The following is a 22,947-nucleotide window of genomic DNA, read 5'->3' as shown; positions in this document are numbered from 1 at the left end:
AGAGCTCTTTGTGCCTTCCAGGGCTTCAAGATGCCCCAATTACAGCACCTGCTCTTGCTAGGAGCCCCGGCCTGCAGGTTCTCTGCCACGAGAAACTACTCTTGTACTGGGGCTCACACTCCAGTTATGGGGAGCGGGAGGGGTGGACCAGGCTCCTCTGACATTCTGTTCATGGTTGGGTCTTGGCCCCAATTGAATTGCCTGTCTGCCTCTAGACAACATGGGTGCAACTTTTGTCTCTTGCAGGGCGAGAAAGGACGCATTGGAGTGGTCATATCTTCCTACATGCACTTCACCAATGTCTCAGCCAGGTAGGATGGACACGGGGTCGGGCTCTCTTGGGGTGGTGAAAGCCGAGACTCGATAGGGTGGGGGTGGTCTATCTGCTGGAAGTTCCCCTCAGTTACTGCTCTGAGTCTGATACCCAGATTTCAGGTTTATGCTGGAGACAAAGGCATCTTCCATTTGCCCTATTATGTATGTTGATGATTAAAACTTTCCAGGAGAGAAGACAAACAAACAAACAAGCAAACAAAACAAAACCTTAGTAAGCTCAGGTAATCTCTAAGAAAATAAGAAGTAAATTAGATACTGTTATTGATAACAAGCACAGCATTCTCTTATGCCTATAATCCTAGCCACTCAGGAGGCAGAGATCTGTGGATCACAGCTTAGGGCAAGAAAGTCAATGAGATTCTTATCTCCAGCGAACCACCAAAAGCCATGAATGGAGCTGCAGAGCTTTTAGTGAAAACGCTCAGGGACAGCACTCAGAGCAGGGCTCTGGGTTCAAGCCCCAGGACCAGCATGCACACAAAGGAGAGAGTTGTCACTGAATGTTGCACCACAATGATGGGTGACGGACATCCACTTTTGCATGTTCTACTACTGAATGTCTGCCTGTTCTCCCAACAAACCTGTGAGGTGGTTATTACTATTCTTGTGTTGCAGATTTGGAAACTGAGGCTCAGACGTTGGTAGTTCCTTATGATCTTATGCCCCTGACTGGGCAGAGAGGGAAACCAGGTCTGACTCAGTTGTCAGGAGGGGAGAAGGTGATTGTGAGGACTTCTGAGGAGCACCCTGCACCCCTCAGCTGGGCTTTGGGGACCTCGGTCCAATCTTCCTGCCTCCGGGCAGTGGAGGTCTATTCCACAGAAATTTCACTTAGAAAACAGCTTCCTTGGGTTCTCCAGTGACAGCATGGCTGCTTAGCACAGTAAGCTCCAAGCTCTGGCCTCCACCCCCAGTGCCACAAAAAATGAGAAGAAAATGCCCCCTTCCAGGTCTGCCTTGGTGCACTCCCTGGCCTCTCAATGGTGGCTTTGTGAGTGTGAGTCCAGGCACCCCAGCAAATGGAAGCCTGTTCATCCTACCTCGCAGACCTTCTCTCCAGCGTCAACAAGTGAAAATTGACTTTTGGAATGTTTTCTCTGGAAACAAATTGGGGAGCTGGTGCCTGCCAGGGAGGAAATCCACCCCCCCCCAACCCCAGTGAACATCAGAGCCCCCTCCCCCTTGCTGGGTGAGAGCAAGCATTGTGTGCCTGCCAGACACACGGAGATTTCTGGAGACAGTGGCCCCTCAGTTCTGCCAAAGGCATAACCACACGTAGCCTGGCGGGTTCTGCACAAAGACCACCAGGGTGTTTCTACCTACTCCCAGAATGCAGTGCTGCCTGGACTGCGGGCTGAGCTATGTCTGCAGAGGAGCTTTACTAACTTAAATCACGTCCCTGGAAGTCTGTCTGGAAGCCCCGTTTTCCTCAGTTGCACATGTTGGGAAGTATGCATGAATCTCGCTGAGCCTTACCTCCTGGACAATGCACATTAGATCTGGGCCTCTCTGAGTGCTCTTGACAGCTCAATGTAGGACAGCTTGGGTGCCAGCAGCCATTGACGCTGCTGCTCTGAGGGCTTTTCAGTTCAGTGGATGGATGCTCTTCTACTCCGTGTCTCCTGCTGGCCAGTTTTCTGTTCCATGGATATTGTATCATTCTTTCAAGTCTTTGACAATTTGGTAATCCAGGTTGCTGCAGATTTTTCTTTAGTATTTAGATTGCTTCCTATTGGTCTCTATTCCAGGGCTTGTCATGTTGAACCTACTCTTACATCTACTGTGTGTGTGTGTGTGTGTGTGTGTGTGTGTGTCCTTGCGTGTGCACGCACCCATGCACATGTGCATTTGTTCTATCACTTGAACCATCCCCCCAGCCCTTTTTGATTTAGTTATTTTTTTAGACAGGGGCTCATAAGTTTGCCTGGGCTGGCCTGGTTCACAGTCCTCTTATTTAGGCCTCTGGCATAATTATTGGTTGAGATGAGGTCTTTCTCACTTCTTGTCCAGGTTGGTCTCATATAGACATGGCTGCATCTTTGACTATTTCCTTGATTTTCTCTTGTTTTGGAAATATTCACCAGGAACACACTTGTTTAAGCCTTAATCCTAAGCTGTCAACAGCACAAAGAAAGAACTAATATTAATACCAGTGATGCTACTAAGGGTAAACACTGGCCACAAGGATGTATCACCATTAAAGTAACTCAGTGAATTTTGGAAAAGAGATCACTCAGAGACAATGGGTGAGCATGCAAATTCATATCTCCATGTAAAAGTTACAGCATGTACACTAAGTGCGTAAAACACAGCCGCCTCATCGTCCCCCTCCATTTGTGCCAAGCCCCTCATTCAGACACATCTAAGCAGCAAGCCAGTCACTGCATAGCCTTTTGTGAAAGGCAACCACGTTTATTTTGAATATTTCCCTTTTCTCCTTCTGTGTATGCCTGCCTGTCTTTGGGGTTTTTGTCATCATGCCACAATTACCAAATGTATCGTGTTTCTGTAGAGGCACATACGGACTGAGGGGAAAGCTCCCCTCCTGTCCATTTTTCAAAAAAGCTTTTGGCTCACACAAGTCTTGGTTATTAAGTCTTACTGCAATCACATTCCACCACTTATTTTGAAACCAGATCCGAACGGCAGCAATGCCCTGCAATCAGGTTTCTAGGAGGTTCTGTGGACACTGCCTGTGGGCTTTGTGGAGGTGGAATGGAGGGCAGATAGGCCAATGGAAAGCAGGTTGCCCTCCATAGAGTCATTTGAGCCCTTGGACGCCATTTGGCCTCTGAGACCTCCTATTCTAACCATGTCTTGCCTGTTCCTGGCAGTGGCTCAGTGTCCAAATCAGGAGGTGGGCATGGGTAGGTGTGTTTGTGGGCTGGGTTGGGTGTGTTTATGGGCTGGGGTGGGTGTGTTTGTGGGTGGGGATGTGTTTGTGGGCATGGATAGGTGTGTTTGTGGGTATGGATGTGGATGGGTGTGTTCCTGAGTATGGATGGGTGTGTTTGTGGGTGTGGATGGGTGTATTCGTGGTTGTGTGTGGGTGTGTAAGGGTGTGTCTGTGGGTGTGTGTGTTTGTGGGTGTGAGTGGGTGTGTTCATGGGTGTGGGTGGGTGTGTTCATGGATGTGGATGGATGTGTTCTGGGTATGGGTGGGTGGGTTTGTGGGTGTGGATGGGTGTGTCCAGAACTCGCTCCCTGCATTCTCTTGGGCCTGAAGAACCAGGGAAATGTTGGGGGGTTGGTGCACAGGTGCCGCTGGTGGCCTCTAATGGCTGCACCACTGTGATGTCTACCCAGCCTCAGACAGGCCCCAACGCTACAGACTTAAACATCTTCTCTCTCTCTCTTCCCCACCCCTCTCTGTTCCCAGTGCTGACCAAGCCCTGGACAGATTTGCAATGAAGAAGTTTTATGATGATAAAGTTTCATCTCTAATGCAGCCTTCCCAGAAGCGGTATGTATCTACCTTTTGGATAAAGGGAGGGGAAACATCAATGGGATTTTAAATTTAAATAAATGAAGACTGAAGGCTGAGTGCTCTGTCTCCCTTACTCCCCAACTCTATACAACATTGCCCTTGGCTGATGCCAAAGAATATGAGGGGAAGCGGGCACTGGTGGCTCATGCCTGTAATCCTAGCTACTCAGGAGGCTGAGACCTGAGGATCATGGCTGGAATCTAGGCTGATCAGGAAAGTCTGTGAGTCTTATCTCCAATAACCACTAGAAAACCAGACATAGTGCTATGATTCAAAGTGGTAGAGTGCTAGCTTTGAGCAAAAGAGCTCAGGGACAGTGCCCAGGCCCCAAGTTCAAGCCCCATGACTGACAAGGATAAAGAAGAAGCAGGGAGGGAGTTGGTCATACCAGAAGTGAGGAATGAGCCATCCAGCATGGTTAGCCTGCCTCATAGGCAAGCCCAGGACCCACGTCCCCCTTCTGATTCCAGTTAGTCCTCCCCCTCCGGCTGAGTCGGTTTCTATGGTTCTGGAACTTGTTTTTGCCTGCTAGAGCCAAGATCAATGAGCTTGAACCAAAGATAGAGGGCATATGCTTCAAGCCTTATAGTTTGTTGTTCTCTGTCACCACAAGCAGAATGGAAATGAGTGAATGTGGTTGTGTTCCAGTAAAACTTTATTGACACAAACAGGGTCCTAGCCAGGTCATCATAGGCCTTCTATACTATAGCAGCTGCTCTCAGAAGCAAAAGAGAGTTTTCCTTTTGCAGGGAATGGAGTCACTCCATCCCTCCATTCCCTGCTGCTTGAAATGGCCCCTGGGATTGTTGGGGGTACAGCCCTAGGGAAGCAGGACATTGTCCTTGTGCTGCTTAACCATCTGAGCTGAGGTTATGGGCAATAAGGAAGTCCTTTCTCTTGCTATGCCTTTCTTCTGCACACATGGAGCCAAGCACGTAGCTTGCCTCCCTGCAGTTTTATTTTAAGCCAAACATTAGAGAATTGACCCAAGAATTGCTCAGATAGTTGCAACATGGTTTTCCATTGTGGACATTACATGGAATAATTGTCCTTCTGACCCTTTGATGTGAGGAGATTTGATCCTCCACATCTGTTTTTCCTGGTGCAGCCAAGGGCTGTGTCAGCAGACATACAGAGAGATCTTGGGTCACCAAAGATAGCTGTGTTGTGACCACTTCCAGTGACTGGGTTCGTCTCTTCAGATCAGAGCATGTGTGAGGATTGTGGGCTGAAGCCAGGCTCCACTATCCACTGAGCAGCAGGCCCCACAGAGAAGTTGCTGGTGTAAACCCCAGCATTTTATTAGGCTAAACTTAACCTTTGTTCTAGCTTAAGGAATGTTTTTTTCCAGGGAACAGATTCCAAGAAAACAACATGTAATCCATAGGAAATGTCTAGCACACACCAGAAAAACAAATAGGCTCTTATTTTCTTCTTTGTTCATTTTGATTTATAGGAACCAACTGCTTTTTTTTTCCTTTTTTACTGGGGCTTATCTAGAACCTAGGCACTGTCCCTTAGCTCAAGGCTAGCTCTCTATCACTTGAGCTATACATACTCCACTTTTGTCTTTTTGCTAGTTAATTGGAGATAAGAGTCTCACGAACTTTCCTGTCTGGGCAAGCTTTGAATCACAATCCTCAGATCTCAATTTGCTGAGTAGCTAGGATTACAGTTGTGAGTCACAGACACCCAGATCCAAAAGCTTTTAAAGGTTTTAAATGACACTTAGAGCGAGCGAGAGAGAATCCTCTTCTTTTAATATTTTTTGCAATTTTCACACATCTTTCCTGTTCATTGCACATGTAAAATTGTAGCCTTTTGCATTTTTGTGTTGCTAGCCAAGCTTCATTTTGCTTTGTAAGAGCAGGGAACAGAAATACCCCTCCTCCTTGCTCCTTTCCTGTTACCTTGCCTGGTGCCTGAATTACATGAGACTTGACAAATGACTATCACATAGGAGACATAAATTCATGTGTAGGGTAAATCTAGGGGACTTGTGAGATTGGATGGAGAGGCAGAGACCCCTGTGTTGAGAGCACTGAGCTTTTCCTGTGGACAGAATATCCTAGGATTGGCTCTGCCCTGCCAAGCTCCAATGATTAATCTTGAGAGTGATGATGAGCTTAGGATTTATGCCTGAGAAAGTGTGAAACATTACCAGCAACTTCCTTCACAGCCATCGACAGAAAGATAATTATAAATACAGTGGTTCCTTGGTACCCATAAGAAATGGGTTCTAGAATATTTATAATACCAACATTTGCATATTCTCAATCTCATATGACATGGCAGAGGATTTTTATAGAACCTCTGAGTGAGTAGATGTAAGCATTGTGTGTGTGTGTGTGTGTGTGTGTGTGTGTGTGTTTGCACGTTCACGTGAGCATGCCAGTACTGAGGCTTGAATTAAGAGTCCGGTCGCTGTCCCTTAGCTTCAATCAATGCTGGTGCTCTTCCACTTGAACCACAGCTCTCTACTTCCATCTTTTGCATGGTTAATTACAGATAAGATTCTTATGGACTTTCCTGCCCAGACTGGCCTGAAACTGTGATCTCTAGATTTCAGCCTCTGAGTAGCTAGGGTACAGGCATGAGCCACCAGTACCTGGTCTTTCCATCTGCTTTTCCAATCATCTCCAAGTTATTTATAAACTGCCCTGCAGTGGATATGTTACCATCTCCAATATTTTTTATCTGAGGTTGGTGGAATTTGTGATACAGCAACTTTTGGGCTCACAGGGTTGCTTGTGATTGTTTTTGTATTGGTTATGCTGTGAATGGAATCTCTAGACAGCTGGGAAGGTGGTGACTGGAGAGCCAGTTTCAGAGGAAAGTCCCAGGACCTTAGCTGGTGGTCTCTTTCCTCCACTTGGGTTAACCAACCATCAGTGAGTGTGTGGCCCTGGACTTCAGCCTCCTCCTTTGGAAACAGTTTTGCCATCACCCTGCCACTCCATGGAAGAAACTATTCTGTGCAGTGGTAGGTGGACCACAGTTCCAGAGGGCACACAGGGAGACTTGCTGTCCAAGCCTGGGACAAGAGCCAGTGGCCTCTATTCCAGCCTCCACATCCTAAGGTGGGCTGTGAGGCTTGCCTCAAGGCATGAGGGTTTCCTGGTCCCAGTCCCAGGTGACTCCTCAGCCTGCTGAGTCTCACTGAGTGCTTAGTGTTTGTATGGAAACATCAGCTGCCTCAAGTCTACACTGATACCTAGGTTGGGGTGCACACTGGGCATGAGCAGGCCCAGAGTGTGAAGGGCTGTCCCACCTGCTGTTCCCTGCAGATCTGCCCATACCCAGCCCACGGGGTCTGCATGGCCAGGACTGACCCTTGATGTGCATTTCCCAGCATCCAGGACCTGACAGTGCTGGAGGGAGGGAAGAATGACCTACCAGGGGTGACTTGGGTGTTCCATGCAGGCTCTTCCAATTCCATTCCCTTTGCTCAGGGCTAGTGAGCTAAGCAACCACAAGGTCCTCTATGAGGTGAGGAAAGTAGAGAGGTCTTCCATTCCTGTACCTATGTACAGTGGGGGTGAGGAGATCTTGTGGCCAAACCCAAAAGGACATGGCAGGGAAGGCCCAAAGGGGGCTGAGTGGAGGCCAGGCCTCCACAGGCCTCCTGGAGACTCAGGCTCCTGTGTGAATTTTATTCTTTTCCAAAAGAGAAGAGCAATTTGCTGCCATGAAGGCTAAAACATCCGTTTTTTGCTGTGAGTTTTACTGCAATGAGTCAAGAGCACATCTCCAAGATTGTTTTCTTTTTTAGAGCATTGACTATAAGTTGGTCTCTCTCCTGTCTTGCCTCTCATCTCTCTTTGTTTCTCTGACAGTACTGAGTATTAAACTCAGGACTTCACACTTGTTAGGCAAGATCTCTACCACTTAAGCCATACCCCATCCTTTTTGTTTTTCAAATTTGCTTTTCAGATAGGGTCTCACGCTTTTGCCTGGTATAATAGGCCCTGGGCCCTGATACTTTAATCTCCATTTCCTAGGAGGCCGGATTACAGACATGTGCTACTACATGTGGATTAGCCATTTTGAACATATTTACCAGTGATTTCCTATTGCTTAGTTGGCTTTGTCTGCAGATTCAGCTGCTTGGGTCTTGACTGGGTCCGAACATTAGTGCATGTTTATGTAGGTCAGCTTGGGCCTGTGACTATACCAATCCTGAGGTGTGATGGTTCTAGCCTCCCTCGGGAATTTGGACATGTGAGGACCTTATGCTGGTAGGTGTCACTTCCTGCTTCCTGCGCCAGGCTCTTAAGAGTCTCAGAATGGATTCAGTGTTTTGCAATTTTGGTCCCTGTCCCTGTTTAAAGACTCTGGTGGAGGAAGGTACAGAAGCATCTTGGTTCCAGGGTTCCTGGAGGGGTATGACAGGTTTTGCTGAAAATTGTGCCTGGGGAGCAGGCCCATCCTGAAGGACCTCAGTGTAGAGGCTGGCTCTGACTCCCTGGTGCTCAGGAAATGAGGGAAGAGCACAGGGAGGAGGGACCACAGGCTGCCAGCAGCAGAATGTGACCCGGGTGCAGATCTCTTCCATCACTGTTGCCACTTAGTACCTCGTGAGTGCCTGTGACCACACACTCCTGGGAGAACCTTCTCTGTTGGAAGAGTGTGTACTTGTCTGTGGATGCATGAAGTCCAGGCTTGAAATTCAGGGAGGAAATAACTCCTATCCTCCCCACCATGGTTACCATGGGTAGCCTCAGGCTTGGAGGTGGGCCACAAGGAGAGGGCATAGCACAGGAGGGGATGTGAGGTACAGCGAGAGGCCCTGGGCCTTTGGGCTTAAAGAGCCTCTTGGCTGGAGCATAGGGTGGAGTGGTTTGCAGCTATCACTCACAGGAAGTGGTAGGGCCTGGGTCTCAGGTGCTGGCCTTGCCTGGAATCAAAGTAGAGGAAGAGGCCTCCCAGATGTGGGAACCTGTGGATAGAACTAGAGTCCCTCAAAGATGTGGGTTGGGAGCCATGTTTTGTGTGCCATGGACAGAGTGACCCATGCAGCCCCTCCCAGCCCTGCTTGGTCTCCACAGTCAGCATGGCATCCTAAGGACTTGCTTCCCGCAGGTATGTGCAGTTTCTCAGCGGGCTCCTGTCGGGCTCTGTGAAGATGAACGCCTCTCCCCTGTTCCTGCATTTTGTCATCCTGCATGGTGCCCCAAGCTTCGATGCAGGAGGAGGTGAGTGCCCTCTGTGCCTGGTGCCTGCCAAATTTCAGCCCAGCCCAGTGGGGCTGATCCTGGACCCAGTGGCTTAAAACAAGCTTTCCTGTCCCTTCTGCAATGCCCTGCTCCAGAGGCTGCAGACGCTGCAGCCCTCTCGTGTGCACGAAGCTCTGACTTGGTGGGGCCCAACTAAGCAGTTGATCAGATAAGGATCAGGCAACCAGTGACGGGACCTCAGACACACCCAGGAAGGGGGCTCCAAAGGCCTGCGCTGTCCTGGGTCATCTGTGCCCCTGGTCTCCAAGCTCCTCTGTGCCACTCAGCCTGAGAAGGGCTGAGCATCACCTTGGAGCCCAACCTCCCTCCTCTTTAGAATGATGCCATGAGGAAAGGAAGCCCATAGTGCAGTGATGGTGTCAGGACCCTGTCCCCTGTCCCCTAGTTCCATCCACACAGGCATGCACTCTCTCTCTTTCCCTCCCCCCCCCCCGTCTCTTCCCCCCACTGTTTAGAGTTGCCCTCTAGATGAAGGCCTGTGGGCCAGGCTTGTAGGGAGAGCGGGGCGAGGGGGGAGGTGTTAGTGATGTGAGTTTTATGGGTGTTGGTCTCTTTCAGCATGCCGGCCCTTCCTGAAGCTCTACCAGGCCATGCAGCCCGTGTACACTTCAGGGATCTAGTAAGTGCCTGAGTGTGGTTTGTGGATGGCCCCGGGATGATGGTGGAGGGGCTGGAGGATGCTGGGGACACAAGCCCTGGGGTAGCCAGGCCCCTACCTGGCACAGGTGTCCCATTGCTGCCACTCTAGTGGACCTGGGTCCTCCAGGCAGGGAGGGGGCGCCATTGCTGATTGGCAGTGGAGATACTGGAAAGGATTTTCCTCTGGATTTTATTTCTCCTTTGTGTTTTAGACAAAGAAGCTGCATACACATCCTCAGATGTTTTTTCTGTGTGATTTGTGAGCACAAATGGAAAATGAGTAATAATGAGAACCAATGTTCTACCCCTTAAAAAAGAGCCATTGTCCCATCTCTGGGTTCACACTGGACCCTGTACACATGGATGCTATAACGCTTAGCTCCAGCCCCTCCCTCCGGGCTGTATCAGTCTCCCCTGGGCCTCCCAGGCAGTTGTCAACCCTTGCTGATTTCGTCAGGACCCACCCTGGCCCAGGAGATTTCTGAACCTTCTCATCTCATCTCCAGTGGATAGACACTCAGAAAGGAGGTTCTTGGACAAGAGGAACATTAGGCCTAGTTTCTGAGATTCCAAATGCATAGCTCTTTTTTCAATGTGACTTCTGCCGATGAAATCCTGCCATTGCATAATGATCTACCTTCTTCTTATCCTGAAGCAATGTTAGCCCAGAAAATTCCAGCAGGATCTGCATGGTGATCGAGCCAGCTCAGCTGCTGAAGGGAGACGTCATGGTGAGTGGTTGGGGGCTGCAGCCCTGCTTGCCCTTTTGGAAACGGTGACCCCAAAGGAAAAAGGGTATGTGTCTTAGAACAGTAACACATTCCTTCCCAATCACACATTTTCTCTTTCTCTTTCTGTCTCTCTCCCTGCCCCCTCTCTCTCAGGCATAAGAAAAGTACCTAGCTTTTCATTTCAAGGCCTTTGGCTAGTTGTCTATCTATTATCATAGAGATACTCAATATATGTAAACTTGAAAATAACATCCTAATTCAGTCACTAACTACATTAGTGAGCTTTCCTGGTTCCTGACCTAATTTCTAATTGTCACATGACCATCAGCCTCCCCAAGTGCAAGTGGAAAATTAAATATGTATTTAGCCAAGTACAAGGGTTGTTTTTACAGCTTGGTTATGATCAAAACAGCGATTTCTCTAAATAATCTTGTTTCTTGACTGTGTTAGTGCTTGGGGTAGGCGATTGTTACTTTTTTTCTTAATCTTTCTTGAATATAGAAGAATTCATACATGTAAAATAATTTTAGGAAATACTTTTTTCTTTTCTTTTTGGTGCCAGTACTGAGACTTGAACTCGGGGCTTGAGTGCTGTCCTTAGCTTTTTCACTTAAGGCTGGTACTCTACCAGGATTGACTTTTTGCTGGTTAATTGGAGATCAGCGTTTCATAGACATTTCTGCTGGGCTGGCTTCAAACTGGGATCCTCACATCTCAGCCTCCTGAATCACTAGGATTACAGATGTGAGCCACCAGCACACATTTAGTTTGTGAAGATGAAGTGAGTGTGCTCACATGAATCTAGGATAGGACAGCCAGAAGTTCAAGCCATATTTTTTTTTTTTTTTTTTTTTTTTTGGCCAGTCCTGGGGCTTGGACTCAGGGCCTGAGCACTGTCCCTGGCTTCTTTTTGCTCAAGGCTAGCACTCTGCCACCTGAGCCACAGCGCCACTTCTGGCCATTTTCTTGTATATGTGGTGCTGAGGAATTGAACCCAGGGCCTCATGTATACAAGGCAAGCACTCTTGCCACTAGGCCATATCCCCAGCCCTCAAGGCCATATTATGGGGGCCTGAAGCTTGGCAATCCATCATCGCCACAGAGAGACCATGACTCATCCTTGGGCAACCATCTCCTCCTCCCTCTGGGTGAGCCCCTGGCAGCCTTCCTCCACATTCCTTCTCCCTCCAGTCTACATTCCAGCCCTGTCATGCCCTGTAGCAGGCCCCACAGCCCGAGTGCAAGGTCTCAGGAGATGTCCTGCGTGCCTGGCCGTGGCCCCTGGAATATGGGAGCTCTTTGGAGGTGGAGTGAGTGGGGTGGAGCCGGGGAGGAGAAGAGCCAGGAGTGAGTAAGGGAGATACTCGCTGATGGATACCCTCAACTCTGCTAGAGGCGTCTGGGAGCTCACGGGGCCACCAGCCGCTCAATGTCAGGAAAGCTCAGTTGCTGCTGTGTTGTTGTGCCTGATTTTGTCCGGGGCACAGATGAGGCCTCCTCAGAGGCACCAGAGGTCACAGGTTCCCCTCAGTGTCACTGGCCTAAAGCTTCTCCCGAGGGCCATGGCCTCCTGGGGCTAAAGAGTCCATTCACAATGTGTCCAGTGACCGTTCTGGTCTATAGCAGGAAGACTGGATCAATGGTATTTGAGCCTTCCCCTCCCAACTTGAACTTTTTTTTTTGTTTTCTTTTGTTTCAGTACTAGGACTTGAACTCATGACCTAGGTGTTGTCCCTGAGTTTGCTCAAGGCTAGCACTCTACCACTTGAGTTGCAGCTCCACTTCCAGCTTTGTGGTAGTTAATTGGAGATAGGGGTCTTTCACCCTTTCCTGTCCTGGCTGGCTTTGAACCTCCATGCTCAGATCTCAGCAGCCTGCTTACCTAGGAGTACAGGCGTGAGACACTGAAGCCTGGCTCTCACTTGAACTTACGAAAATCCAGTTGGAACTGAGTAGAGACTCTGCAAGGCCGTGGACAGGAGGGACAGGCCCGTGAGCTTTTGTTTCTCTGCTGCTGGGAGTGAGGCACAGAGTCAAGATTGGGGTTTGAGGGAGCTGTGGAAGGGTTGGGGTGGGCATCCTTCTTTACACTACCTGCGGGGCCTGTATGCCACTCTCAGGCTCTGTGTGCCATTTTCTAGTAACTGGGAGGGCGTAGAGCCGGTTAAGAATGTAGCACCGTGCAGCACTCCCTCCGAGGGAGCAGCAGTGGAATGTGGAATGTTTTAGGGATCTGGAAGTAGGAGTACCTGGGAGTTCCAGAGGATCCCAGATGTGAGTTCTTCAAGGCACAGAGAGGGGGGTCCTGGCTTATAGAAGTCAGGTCGTGCCTGCACTGACCCCCACCGTAGGGCTGTCCTGAAGAACGGTGGAGGGTAGTTGAGTCTGAGCCCCCAGTCCATTGCCAAGTATGGGCATCATGTAGAAGAATGTCAAGTGTCGAGTTGATGTTGGATCTCATACAGATTTTGTCTCCTGAAGAAAGGACCGTGTTGGTGTGGGGTACTAGTGCACATTGTCCCACTCATTCCTTTTTTGGGTGCTCTTTGAAGCCGGCTTAGGTCCACGTAGACTGCTTTTATAGAAGGCCATAGACTGATGCGTTTGTAAGCAACAGCTTGTTCCTCATCGTGCTGAGGCCAGAAGTCCAGGACTCTGCATCCAGTGAGGATCTGCCCTGTGACTCAGAAGGCGACTTCCCTGTGTCCTTCCTGTGTAGTTGGGAGGGCCTTTTCTGTGGAGTGCTAGTTCTATTTATGAAGGCCCAACCTCCTGACCTTGTCACTACCTAAGGCCACTACCTCCTAATCCTGACCTTGTCCCTACCTAAGGTCACTACTGAGGGTGAAGATTTTAGTACATGAACTTAAGGGACACGGCCTTTCAGTCTCCAGCTCCCCTGTTCTCTGCCTTGCAAACCTGCTGAGTCCTTTCTGGCTCTCCTCTGTGCTTCTTTGCTTGTGTTTTTGTGGTTTTTTTGTTTTGTAGGAGAATGTATGTAAATACTTTAATTTTTTACTTTTCAAGATTGAAAAAACATAGGAATTATGGAAGAAAAAAAAAACAGGAACTCTTTTCCCCAAAAAATTTCCTATATTTCCTGGGAACCAGAATGAATTATAAACAAATAAGAAAATGTACCTGGCTGGTTATGTAGCATTTGTTATAAAAACATTCAGCAATGAATTTACTATTACATATGTTAATGAAGATAGGACAACTTAGATGGTGGTTTAGAAAAAAATACTGTTATCTGCAGTGGATTTTATTGTCTGGAAGCCAGTGAAGTGCTCTTTGCTTGTGTTTTAACCAGCACTTCGCCTTTCATTTTCCTTTCCCTTTGTCTTCCACAGACTTATGAAAGGGCAGCTTGTGTCTGATGTCCCCTGCCTGCTGTTTGGCCCAGTTGCCTTTCATCTGCTAGCAGGGGCTTACTTCTCTGCCTTGTCTGTAGCTCTCACCTTGAGCTCCATCTCTGGTGGCCCCCAGCCCCAAGTCCCCTCAGATCTTTTCCCTGCTGCCTCTGAACTAATACGGCCCACACTGCCATCCTCTGACTCTGTCTGGCTCTTAAGCTGCCCTGTCTTTGCTTGATTCTGACTATTATATCCTCAGTCCACTAAGTTATACCCACTGCGCTGAGCCACCCTCACTTTAACCCTGCCACTCTGTCACTGTTTTTGAGACTCGCTGCCCACCTGAACTCTAAACTTGAACTTCATTCACCTCTGATACCCCACTATCCCAGGCCTACCCACAGAGAAGCAGAAGGCAAGCCTGTTGGTAGAACCGGGAAGCCAGAGGTCTAGAGTCTGGGTATGGGGTGTAGCCGGGTGACTCTGGAGGTGAATTCATGCCACAGGGCAACTCATCCATGATGGCTTGTTTCCATTAGAGATTCTGGCAAAGGGGAGATCATAGATCTTTGCACAAGAGATGGTAGCGTCTGATAAGATCATTTCCTTCCTGTACCCAGGTTCATTCCTCGCATGGAATATTTTTAGGATTGCATTATAGTTTGATTTATGCTTCCTGTGTTTGTGGTTCTTTGTCCATTCCACATTTGCTGTCTTCAGTGTTATCAGATGGGAGCTGGGCGACATGGGTGACAGCTGAGGGGCATTTTTCCATCCCAGGGAGTCACATTTCCCGGTACCCTCCTTAGATGTGACTAAGAGGTTCAGTCTTCATTTTGGAAGCCTTAAAAGCACTTTTAACCCATTGTATTTTTCTGGGGCTGCTTAATGATGAGGCACATTATGTGTGTGCTGGGGCTTAAACTTGGAGCCTTAGGCTTCCTCTTGTCTTTTTTGCTTGAGACTGCTGCTCTGTGTCACTTGTGCCACAACTCCACTATTCTCTGTTTGCTGGCTAATTGTAGATAATTGTCTGATAGATTTGCGGGCCGAAGCTGGCTATAAACCATGATCCTCAGATCCCAGCTTCCTGAGTAGCTAGAATTACAGGTGTGAGTCACCAGCACTCAGCTTACACTGGTCTTAAGCAATGGGGATTTATTTTTTCATTGTTCTGGAAGCTGGCAGTTCTAGGTCAAGGTGCCAGAAAGTGAGTGTCCCCACTCTGCTGGGCTTGTGGATATCAGCACCTCCCCCTCTCATGGCCTCACCTAATTCCCCAGGACCCATGCCAATGGCCTTTGTCAACTAAATGTGCTTTATAAAAACTCTGTCTCCAATTGAGGTCCTGAGCCCTTCTACCTATAGATCTGGAAGACACGATTCAGCCCCACACCTCTTTTCCTTAACCACGCTATTCTAGAATGTGTAGTCAGGCTGATGGTGGGATCTAGTGCTATGGGTTTGCTGGCTAGCTATGGCTTGTCACCAGCGAGTACTGGCTAGCATACCTGAAGCCTGTGGCCCTTGGGGTTTGGATATGTGGGGACACGCTCAGGCCTAGCTTCCCGAGTTGAAGCTCTAGTTGTTTAACAGATGAGCAGGGACACAACTCACACATACAGAGCTGAATGTGCTGATCGCGCCCAGCGATGAGAGCTGAATTCACACTGGGTGAGAGTAACCTTTTTAGCCCATCAGACGGGGCTGCTTTGGAGTAGAGCTTGTAGCTGTGACTCAGAGGAGAGCTGGGTTGTCACAGTCAACAGTCAGCTCTATAGTCAACGTTGTGCCCAAACTCAAGCATCTTAATGCCGTAGGTCCACCTGAGAAGGACCTCAGAGGTCAGCACAGGAAGGAGGAATGCCTTCACAGGCCACTGCTGTCATGGCTCTCTAGGGAGAGATGTTTGAATTGGTTCAGGTGTCCTGAGGTGTAATGTAAGAGTAGTATCAATGTAGTTCTCCTTGCCATGCCCCTCCATGTCTGTTTTGGTACCAAGAGGCTGCTGGTGTCGGCTGGCTCTCGGCTGCTCTGCTCTTGGGCTGCTCTGCTCTCAGCTGCTCTCATAAGCTGGCCTGTTCTTCAAGGTGAAAGTCACCTTCTGGCTGACTTCCTAATCTCCATTTTCCCACTTCCACACAACATCTTGTCCTCCTTGATTTGATCACATCTGCCTTATGGACAGGTAAATTTATCTATGCCCATGAGAGACTGTACCCTCAGGTATGTTGGCAGAGGTGAGGTCAAGTTCCCGAAGATGCAAAGGGAAAGCAGAAATCCATTTGCTATTCTTCTGATTCTAGAAACCAGCAAATGGTGTTATTACTGCTAACAGCAGTTGACATTAACCCTTGTCTGCCTTGGCCTCTGTGTCATTGGCCTGCTCCCAGTGCCCCTTCTTACACCTAACCCCTTCTGGTGTGTGTGTGTGTGTGTGTGTGTGTGTGTGTGTGTGTGTGTGTGTGTGCGCCCCATGCACACATGCACACATGCTCACGTGTGCCAGTACTGGGGCTTGAATTTAAGGCCTGGGTGCTATCCTTTAGCTTTTTTTTCAAGGTTGGAGCTCTACTGCTTTAGCCACAGCTCTACTTCCTGCTGCTTCCTGGGTAGATGGAGTTAAGAGTCCCATGGCCTTTCCTACCTGGACTGGCTTCGAACTCTGATCCTCAGATCTCAGCCTCCTGGGGTAGTTGGGATTACAGATGTGAGCCACTGGCCCTTGGTTCCCTTTCATCTTTATAATTCCCTTTTCACAAAAGGCCAGTCCACCCCTCCCTGGATAGGAAGGACTTGGAAGCGGCTTGGTTGTTAGCAGGTGAGAGGCAGCACCTTAGTGAGGGCAGCCTGCTGGTTATGCAACCCTGCTGTGGAATTTGCTTGGGCTCAGGCCCAGCAGGGGCTGGCGGGGAGCCCAGGCCTGATCTGGCTTGCCCCCTCCCAGCTCACATCTTAGGTCCAGGGCTTGTAAACACTTTTCTGTCTACATGCTCAATCTTGCTCCTTGCCTGGGCAAACCATAGCCACTTGTATTTTGTCTTCATGGTTGCTGCTCTGGGACCTTGTCACAGTTACTGGGCTTGTTCATTCAGTGAGGCCTCCTCAAGAGGAAGAGCAGTGTTGTTTGTTGTAGAAATGTCCCCTCTTTGCCCCAGAAAGGTTGTGTGGCTAGATAGCTGTTGTACCTACCATTACATTCTTAATATGCGTGTGTGTGTGTGTGTGTGTGTGTGTGTGTGTGTATTTACCTTTAAGTAGTTATACAAAGGAGTTGCCATTCCCCAAAGACCATTGCATTCTTTTTTGATGATTATGAGTCTCCCCAGCCGGGGCAGGTCTTCTTCCACTTTGCCCACTGTTGAGGGTTCTTTGACGGCCCTGTGGCTTTGCGTGGACAGTTTAGGAGGAGTACCTATGACTAGGTATTGCCCTTGACAAATGGCTGCTGGTGGTGTTGGGCGGGGTTGGGGGGTGGTTAGGTGACACTCAAGTGGGAGAGCTAACTTCTGAACTCAAGGCAACCTGGGCTGGGATTGCTGCTAAAATGTTGATGCTCTTGGTGCTAGGTTCTGCTTCCCCTGTGCCTTTGAGACTTTGAAATAATGTATTCCTGTGGCCTAAGAATTAAGCAAGAGTATTGACCTATCAGCTCTCCCTAACGGCCAGGTGGGCTGATTCTTTCTCCACTTGAGACTTCCATGTGCTTGCCTTTCCCATTTGGTGTACTTCCAGTGCAGATGGGGCCAAAGCAGGGGCTGGCACCTGTTCACCGTTAACTTAACATCCAGCGTAGGGCTCAGGCTTATTTCTATACTGCTTTAAGAGAGTAAAATTAGGCTGAGGCTCCCACACTGTTTCCTTAGACACAAAGAGAGCCAGGTGTTCAGAGACTCTGGTGCCGGTGGACATGATTGCTTAGCAGTGATTTGGGAGTGGCACTGAGGACTTCAACTGGGCCTAGGAGCTATGCCTGAGCTTTTTCAGCCAAGACTGGCACTCTACCACTTGGGCCACAGCTCCACTTCTGGCCTTTTTGGTAGTTAATTGGAGATAAGAGTTTATGGACTTTCCTGCCTGGGCTGGCTTTGAACAGTGATCCTAAGATCTCAGCCTCCTGAGTAGCTAGGATGACAGGTGTGAGTCACAGGCTCCCGGCTCCCATACCAGACCCAGCGTTTCATTGTCTGCTGAGTGTAAGGGGTACACTTGTGATCTCTGGCCATCAATGCTACAAAGTTTTATTGACATTGATAATGACTGGACTTCACAGTCTTAGGTCCCCAGGGAAGCTCTTTGGCTGGAGGTTTCAGCTGCAGGGTGCAGCCCACTGGGTGGTGGGCTGTAGTCACGGCCAGCTGACTGGTCAGGAGGGAAGTTTGGTGGAAGGCAGGGCATGTGTGCAGGCGCGCGTGCCTGTCAGCTTATCTGCACACCCCTCGGGAACGTGGCACAGCAGGTGTTTCCCGGTGTGAAGGTTTGCCAATAGACTTTGGATTTTAACACATAGTCCTCTCCAGAGAGAAGTATCACCAGGCTCAGGGGGTGCCTTGTGCGAGGCATCTGGGAGCTGGGGACAGGCATTTGCCATGTCTCCTTTACTCTGGGGTACAAACCAGACCTGGACCTTCCGCCTGGGGTGTGGAGTGTCAGGATGCCTCAGAGTGAACCTCAGTGTTTGTGAGTAGCTGCTGTGAGAGCAGACATTGCACCGCCCAGGGGTCCTGAACTCCTGGGGAATGGTGTGGTGGCAGCTCAGCCTGGCAGGAGGCTCAGATGTGGAAACAGTTGTGCAGGCCGGGGAGGTGGCCCGAGGGTAAGTGAGCAGGGTGAAGAGGAATAAATGTTCTTGAAGAAATGAGCTGTGACCTATAGGTCACCTCCTCCAGGAGTCCTTCCAGCTTCTACACAGTGCTGTGCTTGGTACTGTGCTAGTGCTTGCTCTTTTCCTCTCTGTCAGCAAGCTGAAACTTGCTTGTCTTTTCAACCTTTGATTCTCCTGTTGTGCTAATAGAAATGGAGCCAGGCGCTGGTGGGTCGTGCCTGAAATCCTAGCTACCTGGGAGGCTGAGATCTGAGCAGCATGGTTTGAAGCCAGCCCCAGCAGAGAAGTATATGAGACTCTTATCTGCAGTTAACCACTCAAAAGCCAGAAGTGCATGCGTGGCTAAAGTAGTAGATTGCCACCTTGAGCAAAATAGCTAAGGGACAATGTGCCCAAGTCATGAGTTCAAGCCCCAGTATCGGTACACACAAAATTGTGAGAGCAAGGCTGGCTGGGATCTGGGCTCTCTTCATCCCCTGCCCTCATCTCCCCTACTTCTTGGTACCTTTGGAGATGGGAAATGTGGATTTAACCTTCCGATACCTGAGCTGAAGCATTGGGCGGATGGCAAGAATGATGAGAGTGGATCATAAGGGCTTTAAGAAGGGTTTGGTTGTACCCAGAACATTCTGGAAGGATAACTGGCTGCAAGGGCAGTCTTCGTTTGAGTTCTCCTGAAGAGTCAGATTCCAAGACACAGAGAAGAAAGGACTTTGGAGCCAGGTGGTGGTGGTGGTGTGTGTGTTGGCACTGAGGCTAGAGCTCAAGGCTTGGGTGCCGTCTCTTAGCTTGTTTTCTTCTCAAGGCTGGCACTCCACCACTGGAGCTACATCTCTGCTTCCTGTATTTTGGGTGGTTAGTTGGCAATAAGAGTCTCATGGGATTTTCTGCCCTGGTGGTGTGAGCCATTGGCTTGATATTCTCAATTGAACAATCAAAATTGAAAACAGGATTTTAGATGAAAGGTAACCTTCATCCCAATGGGTTGTTCGAATCTGGAAATAAAGAAACCACAGGATTCCACTCTGCAGCTGTCCTTGGGGCCGCTTCTGTGGGCTGTAGGGAGGTGGGCCCATCTCCTATGGGCATTGAAACAGCACGAGGATCTCCGGGAGGCAACTGGGGTGCCTGGGCTGTCACAGCAGCACAGTGTGCTTGTCCGTCTCCTGTCCTGGCATCTTGAGACCAGCATTCACAGTATTCCAGGATGTCGGTGTTCATTGGCTGCATGTGTTGGAGGGTGGGTGGGGGGCACAGGGCCCACACGGCTCACGCCTCTGCGAGTAGCAGGCTCTCCCACAAGCCTCTTCCTTACCTGCTTCCTCTCCCTCTCTCTCATCAGGTGAAATGCTACCATAAGAAGTACCGGTCGGCCACTAGGGACGTCATTTTCCGCCTGCAGTTCCACACAGGGGCTGTGCAGGGCTGCAGGCTCCTGTTTGGCAAGGAGGAGCTGGACAATGCCTGTATAGGTGTGTGGGGAGCTGGCCCTGTCCTTGGGGTGGGGGCTTTCATTAGTCCTTCCTCCCCTGTCCTCCCTTCATACTATGCTTGTTGGCAAAATTCTTAACCAATATAAAGAAAAACTGCTAAGCACCAATGGTCACGCCTGTAATCCCTTGCTACTCAGGAATCTGAGAGATGAGTATCATGGTTCACAGCCAACCTGGACAAGAAAGAAAAGTCTATGAGACTTTTATCTCCAAATAATTAGCAAAAAGCAGAAGGGGAGCTGTGGTTCAAGTGGTAGAACACTTTGAGCAAAAAATCTAAGGGACAGCTCTCAGGGCCTGATTTAAAGTCCGAGGAATGGCACACACACAAAGACTTGTTTAAGCTGACAGCTGATCTGTGAAGGAAGAACTGAAGCACAGGTTCTGTGTGTCCAGATTTGGGGACAGTACTATGCTGATGGTAAGGGCAGCGCACATTCAGTGCGTACTTGGGGGCCTCATCTCCCCCATGCTGTAATATGTTCTTTGTTTATTTTATGCAGATGATCGATTTCCTGACTACGGGAAGATTGAGTTAGTGTTCTCAGCCACACCTGAGAAGATCCAAGGTGGGTAGCTGGGGAAGGCGGGGTAGGCGGGTGGGAGGGAAGTGGGGCTGGGAAGGGTGCTGGTTGTTGGCTCTGGTGGAGGACAGACCTGGAGCTTTGAGGCTATGCTATCTCCCACTTTTGCACGTGTGCACAGTTTGAATAGCATCCTATTCTATTTGTTGTTATTTTGGGCCTTGGGCTTAAACTCAGGGCCTGGGCCCTGTCCCTGAGCTTTTTTGTTCAAGGCTAGAACTCTATTGCTTTCAACAACAGCTCCATTTCTGGTTTTCTGGTGGTTAGTTGGAAATAAGTGTCTCACAGACTTTGCTACTGGGCTGACTTTGAACTGTGGCCCTCAGATCTCATCCTCCTGAATAGTTAGGATTACAGGGGTGAGCCACAGTGCCCAGCTTGTTGAATAACATTTTAAAGTCAAGCAGGTATTGGGCAGCTCACAGAGACTGTGTCAACCAAGGCCACACCCTGGGGACCCTTTCAGATTGGGGGTGCCCTGCCATGTCACGGGGATCCTTTCAGGCTGGGGTTCTTGCCATGCCCCCTGGAGACTCCTTCAGGCTGGGGTGTCCTGCTGATGTTTTTTGGCTTTACATTCTACCTCCTATGAGCTTATGCCAAATATTTATGTTAACAAACAACATTTTCAAAGGGGACTTACAGGACAGAACACAGCAAATACCTGAGTGCAAGACAGAATCTCACCTGTCTCCCAGAAGCCTTTGAAAAGAGAGCAAATGCCAGGCAAAAGTGGCTCACTCTTGTCATCGTAGCTACTCAGGAGGTTGAGATCTGAGGATCACAGTTCAAAGCTAGCCTAGGCAGGAAAATCCATAAGATTGTTATCTCTAATGAACCACCAGAAAACCCAAGTGGAGTTGTGGCTCAAAGTGATAGAGTGCTAGTCTTGAGCAAAAGAGCTCAGGGTCAGTGCCCAGTCCCTTAGTTCAAGCCTCACAACTGTCAAAACAAACGAATACATAAAATCGAATTTGTGTTGTCCAGGTGAACTGTAGATCTAACACTGGGGCTCCTTTATGTGAATGTTTGCATTCTGAGATTTTTTGAGGAGGCAGACCTGGGGTTTAAACTCAGGACCATATGTTTGCTAGAAGTGATGCATTGCTGGGCCATACCTCCAGTCCTGTTTTTGCACTGGTTATTTTTGAGCTAGAGTCTTGCTTCCTGCCTGGCTGTGTGCCCCCTAAACAGTGATCCTTCTGTTTTTTTTGCTTCCCTGCCTAGCTGGGATGGTACATGCCACCGCGCTCAGTACCTTTCATTCAGAGAGTCTCATGGACTTTCCTGCTTGGGCAGACCTAGATCCATGATTCTCCTAATCTCAGCCTCCCAGGCAGCCAGGGTTTCAGGCATGAACCACTGGTGCCTTTTTTTTTTTTTCCTTGAGCCATCCCTGCAGCCCTCCATTTTTTAATATCTTAGATAATCATCACCCTTTCCCAGGTTTCTTGTCATAGATTTAGGCAGGAACCACAAACCCAATACTTATGTGAAAAATGCTGTTGGTGTTTGTTGAATGCCTGAAGGCTTTGTGAGTCTCAGGGCCACTCTCTGAGTCTGGCATGAGGCACGTTTGTCCTCTTCTGTCAGGTGATCCAGAAGTTACACTCAGAACCACAAATGACCCAGGTCCATCTCGCCATTTCCCTGAGCTGTCTCAAGTGTTGTTTAGTTTGTCAGAAATCCCTGCCTTCTGCCCATGATTAGTGCCCTGGTGTGGAAGGAGAGATGCGAGTATAGTTTTCACTGTTGCATTGGAGTCCAGAACCTCAGCTTCCCTACCTTTTGGGTCAGGCGGCCGAAGGGGCCAGGCCTTGCCAGGACTGACATTCCCACGTGCCCCACAGGGTCCGAGCACCTGCACAGTGACCATGGGGTGATTGTGGACTACAACACGGCTGACCCTCTCATCCGCTGGGACTCGTACGAGAACCTGAGTGCAGACGGAGAAGGTGCGTGCTCTCACCCCTAAGCAGGGGCCGATGGGGAGGTGCAGGGAGCACGGCCACCACATGGGAAATTTCCCTTTCCAGAATCAGAAGGCATGGGCCATGTGTTCCTGAAGACCCGGCACGGGGCTCCAAGTGCAGGGCTTATGGTGAACCTGTCCTAGTGAGTGGATCCTCAGTGAACTCCACGCATACCCCTCCTTGCTGAGACCGTGTGTGTGTGTGTGTGTGTGTGTGTGTGTGTGTGTGTAGGGCCTGTGCCTATGCCCTCCTTGTTGCTTGGGGAATGACAAACCCCAGGCTCAGC

At 49.3% G+C, this 22,947-nt stretch overlaps 1 protein-coding gene across 6 annotated transcripts in view; it reads left to right on the top strand.

The window, feature by feature from the left end:
• Nucleotides 1-22,947, top strand: part of Tns3 (tensin 3) — a 204,685-nt gene that overhangs the window by 107,262 nt on the left and 74,476 nt on the right. For all 6 annotated transcript variants that reach the window (XM_048339393.1, XM_048339395.1, XM_048339394.1 and 3 more), the window contains 8 exons: nucleotides 247-311; nucleotides 3,716-3,799; nucleotides 8,906-9,018; nucleotides 9,619-9,679; nucleotides 10,355-10,430; nucleotides 19,954-20,083; nucleotides 20,608-20,673; nucleotides 22,539-22,643. In XM_048339393.1, coding sequence (XP_048195350.1) covers nucleotides 247-311; nucleotides 3,716-3,799; nucleotides 8,906-9,018; nucleotides 9,619-9,679; nucleotides 10,355-10,430; nucleotides 19,954-20,083; nucleotides 20,608-20,673; nucleotides 22,539-22,643 — 700 coding nt within the window. The remainder of the gene's footprint in view (nucleotides 1-246; nucleotides 312-3,715; nucleotides 3,800-8,905; nucleotides 9,019-9,618; nucleotides 9,680-10,354; nucleotides 10,431-19,953; nucleotides 20,084-20,607; nucleotides 20,674-22,538; nucleotides 22,644-22,947) is intronic.

Source organism: Perognathus longimembris, chromosome 2 (assembly GCF_023159225.1).
Source record: "Perognathus longimembris pacificus isolate PPM17 chromosome 2, ASM2315922v1, whole genome shotgun sequence".
NCBI classification, from domain to species: Eukaryota; Metazoa; Chordata; class Mammalia; order Rodentia; family Heteromyidae; genus Perognathus; species Perognathus longimembris.
This window is presented reverse-complemented; position numbering and strand designations above follow the sequence as displayed.